The 11,887-nt window shown below is 37.2% G+C and overlaps 1 protein-coding gene across 5 annotated transcripts in view; it reads left to right on the forward strand.

Moving 5' to 3' along the window:
* The window catches only part of IQCB1 (IQ motif containing B1), a 41,593-nt gene extending 40,633 nt beyond the window's left edge, over positions 1-960 (forward strand). For 4 of the 5 annotated variants that reach the window (XM_061167049.1, XM_061167050.1, XM_061167052.1 and 1 more), the window contains exon 14: positions 511-960. In XM_061167049.1, the coding sequence (XP_061023032.1) occupies positions 511-740 (230 nt within the window). In that variant the 3' untranslated portion in view covers positions 741-960. The remainder of the gene's footprint in view (positions 1-510) is intronic. The other variant, XM_061167053.1, reaches the window with a different exon arrangement.
* Positions 961-11,887: the final 10,927 nt, after the last annotated feature.

An 11,887-nucleotide genomic window follows, 5' to 3' on the forward strand; every position in this document is an offset into this window, starting at 1 on the left:
TTTATGGTGCCATTATATATTTTTAATGAATTGTTTTCACAAAAATTAATTCACTTGCTTCTCACAACTGCTGGTACATTAAATGAGAGATCCCATCCCATGAAGCCAGTGTTTCAGATGGGTTCTGAAACACTTTTATTATTTGCGGAGCAGAAGGCATCAGGGTCCTCTGTTTAGTGCCATTTACTTGTAAATTTTGTATTTTTTAATGGATGGGTTGCTAGAACTGAGCCTCTCATCTGTAAGAATTCTGCTGTTTTTTTTTAAAGTTCCTACTCTTTTAAACAAATCACCTAAAAAAAAATCTACCTCTTTGTTCTTTCCCTTTAAACACAGAAGAATGGGCTACATCTTGTGAATAGTCACATACCAACTACAGCTGGCAATAATAGACTCAGAGTTAGAATCTAGTTTCTGCTGCTATTGCAGAGTTCCAGCTCTGCAGTTTCTAAGTTTTTGTTGTTTGGTACGAAACTCTTCCACTCACCTGTTTATTTTTTGTTACTACAGAAGCACCAAGTCTGAAGGAGGCAGAAGGAAAAGATCCTGAGCTCTTCCTAAGTAGATCCAGGCCTGTGGCAGCCAAAGCCAAGCAGGCCCATCTTACCACCCTGAAACATATGCAAGCACCCTGGTGGAAGAAGCTTGGGGAAGAAGCAGGAGATGATATTGACGTCCCAAAGGATGAACTTAGTGTAGAATTAGGAACTTTATTCATTGGTGGAACCAAACCACCTTAAAGGAGTTACCTGGAGGAATGACATATCTATATTTAGAGATTATATTGGTTCTACCTCTGACATGCTAGTAGATTAGTGTTATCCTTAACTCATGGTTTTCCAGAGGTTCTTCTCCAAACAAGACTTGAAGGAAATAGGCAAAGAGTTATTTTCTACCTCAATTTCAATTCTTTTCTTTTTCCACACCTCCATCCTTGGCCACACATACAAATTGGTGTGGCTTTTATTGTGAAACTAAACTCAACATTGTATTCTGTTGGTAATATATGTTTGAAATGTGATATTTCTTTTTTGTTTCTGCTGTTTTCCAATTAAAAGGTGTTTTCTAAATAAATATTTTCAACAATTGTTCTGAAAAACTTGTCAGGTTTACTTCAACTTTTCACATTTATTGATTTTTCTATTAAATAGGCTTCCCAGATAGCACAGTGTAAAGAATCTGCCTGCAATACAGGAGACACAGGAGGCACAGGTTCAATCCCTGGATCAGGAAGATCCCTGGGAGGAGGAATCTGGCAACCCACTCCAGTTTTCTTGCCTGGAAAATCCCATGAACAGAGGAGCCTGGAGGGCTGTAGTCCATGGGAGCTCAAAGAAGCAGACATGACTTAGCAAATGTGCATGCATTCACAGGAAATGTGCTCTTGGAATTTATTAAGGTGAGGGAAAGAAATGGTTAACTGAAAGACAATTAACTATTTTCTACCAGTGTTTGAATTCAGCTTCTGTCTTCCTATTTCTAAAAGTAACTACATTTAAAAAGTCCGCTTGGGATTCAATGCCAGAAAAATTTGTGCTAATAAAACTGCATTCTTTCTATTAAACTAAGAGAACAATATAACATACTATTTCCATTTCGGTCTTGTCTCCTAGGAGTCTCAGAACTAAAATAATGTTTAATTTCTGCTATGGTTCTCAATATCTACATAATTATTAGGTTCTAGCCTAATAATTTTGAATTTCGCTATTATTTCTGTGTTTTAATACCAAAAGCCACCTCTATTTGTGTTTTGACAATACAGAATTTACATTAAAATCAATTAAATCATTGACTCTATATCATAAGGAATCTGGAGTGTGCTTTTTTCTATAAAATGAGTAGAAATACCAGTATTTCTGGATGGAAAGACCAAATGCTATAATGTTCATCCCTCTGAAATTTAGTAAAATTCTAGTCAAAATTCTAATGTAATTTTTATTCATAATTTAGAAAATGAGTAAAATTCATTTGTAAGAATAAGCAGATGAGAGTTCTGGTTTCACTTAGAATATAAAAAGTTCCATGAGAACGTTTCTTCCATCTTAACAACAAAAAATTGCAAAGTGATCTATGAAAATCATTTTTCTTGAGCCTATCAGATAGTTGGGGCCTCAAGATAACCAAATAAATCGATGGGACTCAGTATATGAAATAAACCATTTGATCTTTAAGAGCACAAGAGACAAAAGTGGCTGGAAAAAATCAACTAAAATTTTAACAGATTCTTAAAGGTGAAGTGTGAGTTCCATGTCAGAATATTTAGGAACTTTAGAAGTTAGAGTTTTACCAAATACAAGAAAGTTTGGGAGCAGGGCAGGAGACCTGAAGAGATACCTTTGTGGCATAGGCAAATAGGAGATGACAGGCTGCTACTGGGTGACATGCCTAAAGCCTCACCTGCTTTCCCAGACCCTTTTTTTAAAGATCTTAGGCTGCTAGAGCAGAGGTAGCAAGCCCTCTTACTTCAAAGGCTCAGACAAAATTCCATTGTATCTAAGGAAGGAACAGAAAACCTAGCTGTCTGTGCTGGGGACAGGAGTGATAGGAAATAGTCTACCGTGATACAGGTAGAGTCCAGTGTCACTGAGGGAAGTATGGAAATAAAAACTCTGTCTCCTGGGAGGGAGGCCAAAAATGACGTTGGGCCCAGAAATCCTACACCTATGCAAAGCAGATGTCTGGTAAGCTAATGAAAAGGAGCAAACTGCTAAAAATCAACCACAGATATGAGGCAGTTTGACTACCATGGCATAAGAAAGCCCTATCTCCAACCCCAGGAAGAAAAACATGGCCTAAAATTTAGGCTGGATCAGGACAAAAGACCACCCAAGTCTCAACAACGAGTCTAGCACCAAGTAATAAGCAGCAGTAGTTAAGCATGGAGACACCCCTTCCCTGCACTCCCCCACCCCACCCCCGTGGGAAAGGCAAACAGGGATGCTTGCAAGTGGAGGTAAAGCAGGAACATAGAAAAAACTTCAAGCTTTTCAGACCCCACTACAAGCATAAGGTAACAGCAACTAAAAAATACAGGCACTGAAGCCTATAGTACATTGAAAATGAAAAGCCAGACCCAGCTAAACTCCTGAATGGTTTAACTCAGCCTCCCTGCAACACTGCAATATAATTCATTTTTTTCTTTTAATTTCTGACTTAATGCTGTCTCACTTTCTGACTTTAAATGCTACTATGTTTACTATAACAAAACAGTAATTCAGTATTACTCAGATAAATGAAAAATAAGACATTTTAAACAGTGATATTGTCAATTATTTGATCATCAACATTTGTCACAATTTAACTTTATTGGCTCCTTATTGTGAAATTCAGACTTAAATTGAAGAAAGTAAGGAAAACCACTAGGCCATTCAGGTATGACCTAAATCAAATCCCTTATGATTATACAGTGGATGTAACAAATTCAAGGGATTAGATCCGATAGAATGCCTGAAGAACTATGGACAGAGGTTCATAACATTGTACAGGAAGTGGTGACCAAAACCATCCCCAAGAAAAAGGAAGGCAAAATGGTTGTCTGAGGAGGCCTTACAAATAGCTGAGAAAAGAAGAAAAGTGAAAGGCAAAGGAAAAGGAAAAGATATACCCAACTGAATGAAGAGTTCCAAAGAATAGCAAGGAGAGATAAGAAAGCCTTCTTAAGTGAACAGTGCAAAGAGATAGAAGAAAACAATAGAATGGGAAAGACTAGAGATCTCTTAAAGGAAATTAAGAGATACCAAGAGAACATTTGATGCAAAGATGGGCACAATAAAGGACAGAAATGCTAAGGACCTAATAGAAGCAGAAGACAGTGAGAAGATACACAGAAGAACTGTACAAAAATGGTCATTTGGTTTTTTTTTTTTTAAAGGTGTTAAAGACCCGGACAACCATGTTGGTGTGGTCACTTGCCTAGAGTCAGACATCCTGGAGTGTGAAGTCAAGTGGGCCTTAGGAAGCATTACTACAAACAAAACTAGTGGAGGTGATGGAATTCCAGCTGAGCTATTTCAAATCCTAAAAGATGATGTTAAAGTGCTGCACATCAGTATGCCAGCCAATTTGGAAAACTCAGCAATGGCCACAGGGCTAGAAAAGGTCTGTTTTCATTCCAATCACAAAGAAGGACAGTGCCAAAGAGTGTTCAGACTACCACACAGTTGTGCTAATTTCACAAACTAGCAAGGTAATGCTCAAAATCCTTTAACCTAGTCTTCAACAATATGTGAACCAAGAACTTCCAGATGTACAAGCTGGATTTAGAAAAGGCAGAGGAACCAGAGATCAAATTGCCAGCATCTGTTCAGTTCAGTTGAGTTCATTTCAGTTGCTCAGTCATGTCAGACTTCTTGTGACCCCATGGACTGCATCATGCCAGGCTTCCCTGTCCATCACCAAATCCCACAGCTTACTCAAACGCATGTCCATCAAGTTGGTGATGCCATCCAACCATCTCATCCTCTGTCGTCCCCTTCTCCTCCTGCCTTCAATCTTTCCCAGCATTAGGGTCTTTTCCAATGAGTCAGTTCTTTTTATCAGGTGGCCAGAGTATTGGAGTTTCAGCTTCAGCATCAGTTCTTCCAATGAATATTCAGGACTGATTTCCTTTAGGATGGACTGGTTAGATCATAGAAAAAGCAAGAGAGTTCCAGAAAAAAAAAAATCTTCCTTGACCTACTCTAAAGCCTGTGACTGTGTGTGTGGATTACAACAAACTGGAAAATTCTTAAAGAGATGGGAATATCAGACCACCTTAACTGCCTCCTGAAGAATTTGTATGCAGGTCAAGAAGCAACAATTAAAACCAGAGGTGGAACAATAGACTGGGTTCAAATTGGGAAAGGGGTATGTCAAGGCTATATAATGTCACCCTACTTATTTAACTTCTGCAAGACTGAGGGGAGAAATATCAATAGCCTCAGATATGCAGATGATAGCACCCAAATGGCAGAAAGCACCGAGGAACTAAAGAGCCTCTTGATGAAGGTAAAAGAAGAGAATGAAAATGCTAGCTTAAAATTCAACATTCAAAAAACTAAGATCATGGCATTCAGGCCCATCACTTCATGGCAAATAGATGGGGAAAAAATGGAAACTGAGTGGCAGATTTTCTTTTCTTGAGCTCCAAAATCACTGTGGATGGTGACTGCAGCTGTGAAATTAAAACATGTATGCTCCTTGGAAGAAAAGCTATGAGAAACCTAAACAGTGTACTAAAAAGCAGAGATATCCCTTTGCCGACAAAGGTCTGTATAGTAAAAGCTATGGTTTTTCCAGTAATCATATATGGATGTGAGAATTGGACAATAAAAAAAGGCTGAGCACCAAAGAATTGATGCTTTTGAACTGTGTTGCTGGAGAAGACTTGAGAGTCCCTTGGAGAGCAAGATCAAACCAGTCAATCCTTAAGGAAATCAACCCTGAATATTCATTGGAAAGACTGATGCTGAAGCTGAAGCTCCAATACTTTGGCCACCTGATGCAAAGAGCCTACTCATTAGAAAAGACCCTGATGCTGGGAAAGACTGAGGGCAGGAGATGAAGAGGTGACAGAGGATGAGATAGTTGAATGGCATCACTGACTTGATGGACATGAGTTTGAGCAAACTCCAGGAGGTGGTGAAGGACAGGGAAGCCTGGCGTGCTGCAGTCCACAGGGTCACAAAGAGTTGGATATGACTGAGCAACTGAACAGCAACAACTTTATTGGATGTCTTGCTCACATCATAGCTCATTTTCTATACAGAATAGAGTACTAAAGTGGGTATAATACAAATAGAGACCCAATACCTAACATTTATTTTTATAAACCTATAGAGTGAGTGTCTAGAAGTAGAAATTTCTGCTAGTTAATAGAAATTCCATAGAAAAGCTACTCTGCATCCTGTTTTTCATTTTAGGAATATTCATATCTGTTTAAGTCATTTTCAAATTATGACAAAATAGAATCCAAAGGCATGATTGCTATTATAATGATTAAATTTTGAAGATTTTATTCACCTTATAGCTGAAAGTTTGTTTTCATTGACCAGCATGTCACTATTTCTCTCACCTTCTAGCCCTTGGTAACCACCATTCTACCTTCTGAGTTTGACTCTTTTTTATTCCACATACAAGTAAAACCATACAGTTTTTCTCTCTCTGGCTTATTTCACTTAGCACAGTATCCTACAGGTTCATCTTTGTTGTCACAAACACAGGATTTCCTTCCAAGAAGTGACCAAATAATATCATGTTTATATTTTCTCACATCTTCTTTATCCATTCATCCATTAACACTTAGGTTTTTTTCACAACCTGTTGATGATTATGAATAATGCTGTAATGATGTCTCTGAGATACTGATTTCATTTCCTTCAGATATATACCCAAAAGGGGGATTTCTGAGTTACATGGTAGTTCCATTTGGGGAATGGGAGTGCTGAGGAATCTCTGTGCTATTTTCCATAATGGTTAAATGAATTTACATTCCAACCATGTACAAAGGTTTCCTTTTCTCCAAATTTTCTCAACACTAGTTACCTCATCTTCTTTTTTCTTTAATATAAAGGCCATCTTAACAGGTGTGAGGTGTTTTCTCATTGTGGTTTTGATTTGTATTTCCCTGATGGTTATTGATATTGAGCACCTTTTCATGTACTTTTTGGCCATTTGTGCCAAGAAGTTATTTAGGCATATAATGCTATCCACTGGAATTAATTCAAACTACAAAAGTTGAGGTTATCCCCAACAAAACTTCCCTCACTTCAGATGCCATCAATTAAGGTGTACTCAGACTGCCCACACTTCTGACCAACTGACCACAAATTTGGGAGTTGATGCAAACTTATCAGGTTTGATAGTTCACTAGAACAAACTAGAGAACTCAGGAAACATTATACTTTTGAATAGTTTTGCTGTAATGATAAGATTTAGCCAAGTAAAGAATACGTTTGGCAACAGTTTGGAGGATCTCAACCATAGAGCTTCCACCCCACTCCCCATGGAGTCAGGATGCATTACCCTCTCTCCACGGCACACTGAAGTGCTCACCAATCAGGAGGTTCAGCTGAACCTTAATGTTCAGTTTTCACTGGAGTTTCATTACATAAGCATGATTAATTGTACCATTGGCCATGTGATTTAAATCAATTTTCAGCCCCTGCCACCTCTCCAGTGGTCAGGAAGTCAAGCTGATATCATGTGGCTCAAAGCCTTAACACTTTAATCCCTTTATACTCACCACAATTAATAAACACATTCCTATCACTTAGGAAATTTCAAGGGTTTAAAAGCCCTATCTCAGGAACTCAAGGCAAAGAACAAATCCTTTCTTATAAAATACCCACACATTATTATCTCTGATATAAAGAGAGATGTGCCCATATCTGGGCATAAGCAGTATCTACCTTACTCTTTTCTGTTTTATACTATATGATGTTTAGTCAAAAACTGAGACACACAGAAAAGCTGGGGAAAGAAACCAACTTTCATCAAGAGATAACACAACCAGATTCAGAGATGACTCAGATATTGGAACACACACAAAAAAAAGATGTTAATAACTGTGATTAATAAAAGATAAAATGTAAAAGTTGACAACATGCATAGAGAAATGGGGAATTTCAGAGATGTAGGTTTAAAAAATAGATTAGTGGAAATGCTAGGAAAAGTACAATATCAGAAGTTAAGTTCATTAGCAATTCTTTGACAAGTTCATTAGCAGACTAGAATTGAATAAAAAATAGATGAAGTTGTCAATACATTAGTAGAAATGTTCCAAACAGAAACACCAAAAGGCAAAAAAAAAAAAAAAAAAAGATGAGGGGTGGAGAAGTAGGGAGAATAGAGCCTCCAAGAGCTATGAAACATACTAGCAGTATAACATGCAAGTAACTGGAGTTCCAGAGGTAGAAGAAAGAGAAATGAGGTAGAAGAAGGTAAAGGAAAATGGCTAAGGACTTTTGAAAATTAATGAAATGTAGATCCAATAATCCCAGAGAATCTCAGCAGGATAAATAACAATTATGTTAAAAATGTAAAAGCACACCTAAATACATGATAGTTACATTGCTTCAAATCAAATATAAATAGAAAATCATGACAGCAGAGAAAAAAGAAAAATCATATACCAAAGAACAAATAGAGTTTTGCTAGATTTCTCATCAGAAACTACATAAGCCTGAAGACAATGGAAGTGACATCTTTAGAATGCTAAAAGAAAAAATTATCAACTCAGAATTCCATATACAGCAATAATATCTACCAGAAAATGAAAGTAAAGTAAAGATTTTTCCAGAAAAACAAAGCTGATCATAAAGGAAAAACTTCAAAAAAAAAAGATGGGCATCCAGTCCCATCACTTCATGGTAAATAGATGGGGAAACAATAGAAACAGTGACAGACTTTATTTTCTTGGGCTCCAAAATCACTGTGGACGGTGACTGCAGCCATGAAATTAAAGATGCTTGCTCCTTAGAAGACAAGTAATGACAAACCTAAACAACATATTAAAAAGCAGAGACATTACTTTGCCAACAAAGGTCCGTCTAGTCAAAGCTATGGTTTTTCCAGTAGTCGTATACGGATGTGAGAGCTGGACAATAAAAAAGGCTGAGCGCCAAGAAATTGATGTCTTCAAACTGTTGCTGGAGAAGACTTGAGAGTCCCTTGGAGAGCAAGATCAAACCAGTCAATCCCTAAGGAAATCAACCCTGAATATTCACTGGAAAGACTGACGCTGAAGCTGAAGCTCCAATACTTTGGCCACCTGATGAGAAGAGCCAACCCACTGGAAAGGCCCTGATGCTGGGAAAGATTTAAGGCATAAGGAGAAGGGGATAACAGAGGATGAGATGGTTGGATGGCGTCACTGATGCAGTGGACATGAGTTTGAGCAAACTCCAGGAGATGGTCAAGGACAGGGAAGCCTGGCGTGCTGCAGTCCATGGTGTCGCAAAGAGTTGGACACAACTGAGTGACTGAACAACAACAAAGATTTTTTAGACAGAAGGAGCAAGATAGAAATTAGATCTACACAAAGAAAAAAGTGAGGGAAATTGTAAAAATTAAATATAAAAGAATTTTTCTTATTTTAAATCAATTTGAAAGTTAATTTACTGTCAAAGGTAGAGAATCTTAAAAGCAGAAAAAGAGAAGTGACTTTTCATGTACAAAAGATCCTCAAAAAAAATCAGAAGAATTTTCATCAGAAATTTTACAGGCCAAAAAGCAGTGGGCCGATATATTTAAAGTGCTAAAAGAAAATACCCGTCAACGGAGAGTCCTTTATCTGACAAAACTGTAATTCAGGAGTGTGAGAGAAATTAAGACATTCACAGGTAAACAAAGCTGAGGAAGTTGATTATCACTAGACCTGCCCTGCAAGAAATGTTCAAGAGAGTCCTGCAGGGTGAAATGGAAGGACATTAGATAGTCAAATCTGGTATAAAGAAATAAATACCTCTATGAAGGAATCTGGTTGATGGCAGGCATCTGATTGAAGACAGCAGCATCTAAGAAAATAGAAACCCTACCATTTGGATGATCACCACAGCCTTTTCTAAAACCAGCTTGAACATCTGGAATTTCACGGTTCACGTATTGCTGAAGCCTGGCTTGGAGAATTTTAAGCATCAATTTATTAGCATGTGAGATGAGCGCATATATAACTATTTATCTATTAAAAAAAGACATAGAGTTTCTCTTTTTCTGGAGAACCCTAATCCTGAGTCCTAACTAATATTTAAGTATATTAGGCAATCCTGACACCTAAAAATTTAAGAACTCTTGATCTAACATAATCATTGCAGCATTAGTCTTTAGCAGCTGGTCCCTTCCCTAATCTATTTGAGAATGTAAGGATATGCTATTCATAGACCCATCATCAAATCATCCCGCCTTGCCTCTTTTCAGGAACCTAATTATATTACTACTGCTAAATACTATATAGTATTTAGTATACTATAGTATTTAATACCATATAGTATACTATATATACTGCTATACTACTACTGCTACTGCTAAATAATAAACATTTATTGTGTGATATATGCCTGACTCTGGTAAGTATTTTATCATCATTGTCTCATTTATTCCTTACAACAACCCTACAAGATAGGAACATTTATAATTTTCATTTTCTAGATGTGAAAACTGAAGCTGTGAGACATTGACTATTTGCCCAAATTTAAAGCCAGGTCTATACAACTCTAAAGTGAACCCCTTATTCATTTCAGTTAATCATTCATTTCCTTACTCACTCTTTTGGTACTTGAGATTTTTGTAGATATTTAATTAATTGTGTGAAAATGTCCCATTTGTTTTACAGAACACTTCTTAAGAGTTGGGATGGTGCTCTATAATTTTTTTAGTCCCTTCACTATTACTGCAATGTGCTTAGTTGCTCAGTAGTGTTTGACTCTTTTCAACCCCTTGGACTGCAGCCCACCAGGCTTCTCTGTCCATGGGATTCTCCTGGCGGGAACACTGGAGTGGGTAGCCGTTTCCTTCTCCAGGAGATCTTCCCGACCCAGTAATTGAACTGGGGTCTCCTGCATTGCAGAAGGATTCTTTACCAGCTGAGATACCAAAGAAGCCCATTTTATATATATATTAGTGCAAGATTTATGCACTTTGAGGTGTTCATTAAAGACTGAATTCTCAGTACTTGACAAACTATCACATCAGAGATTTTAAACTAACATACTATTCATTTAGTGAATACCTATAAGCATCTATGATGTAAAAAATCCTGTGCTAGATGCAGAGGGCAGATACAGTTTCTGCTAATGGAGCTTATGTTACAAAATAAGAGAGAAACATTTAACAAATAAATGACTTAATGTGTGATGACTATTATTTTGCAGGAAATAATGTGTACATGAGGGTCATTTAATCTGGGAGATGGTGAGAAAAAGCCACTCAAAGAAGTGAAATAAAGAATGAACTGAGCAGCTTAAGGAGTAAAGGAGGAGTGTTTCATGGAGAGAGAATGGAAAAATACTATATTTATTCAACCAATGTATTATGAAGAAGATGCTTGGTAATTATTTGTTGAGTGTGGATTTGGCTAGCACATATGAAAAAGTGGTCTTGCCCTTCACTAAGAGACCAAGCAATTTTAAGTGATTTGACTTTCATGTAATACACTAAAAAAAAAAAAAATCAGAATAGAAAGATTAAGTAAACCAGGTTAAAATAATAAATATGAAAGGAATAAACCGGCTTCATAGAATGCCCATATGACATGCAGAAGACAAGGGAGTGGAGGCAAGGTCCTAGATGGCTATCTCTGGAATATGCAACCCTCCACACTACACAAGTATAAAAAAGTCACATAGCTTGATGGGAAAGAGTCTCCCAGAGAGCAGAGACTCAACACATGTGTCCCTTCAGGAGTCCTATAAGGTGTCTTATTCCTGGATCTATAAATTATGCAGCCAAATCTTTCATTCATATTAAACAGTCTTTCTTATGCCTGTCAACTCAATTAAAATGTGTGTAAGGAAAGGAAATGAGCTTGGTAATCTTGAAGGCTGAGATGAATAAAGCGGGAGAGAAAGGCTAGAACTGCAATTACTTCAGGAATCAGAAGACAGGTTGTTAACTGCTGGTTATATAAAACCTATTAATAACTTAGTTTTGACTCTTGGTTGAATATACTTTCCTAAACAGTATGCTTAGAACTCTAAAGTAGTAAATGCAGAAAATATCTTAATTGTTAAATAAAGCTTCTAATAAAGATTAAGGAGAGTTCATTGAGCAGGACACACCTAGGACAATTTAAAGATGTATAGGAGATCTGTAGACTTTCTCACAATATCTGCTCTAAATGCAAATTGTCAGATTTATTATATCAGCGATGGTGAAGTGGCTTTGTTCATCTTGGTGATGTCCTTAACTAGGA

This window comes from Dama dama, chromosome 19 (genome assembly GCF_033118175.1).
Source record: "Dama dama isolate Ldn47 chromosome 19, ASM3311817v1, whole genome shotgun sequence".
NCBI classification, from domain to species: Eukaryota; Metazoa; Chordata; class Mammalia; order Artiodactyla; family Cervidae; genus Dama; species Dama dama.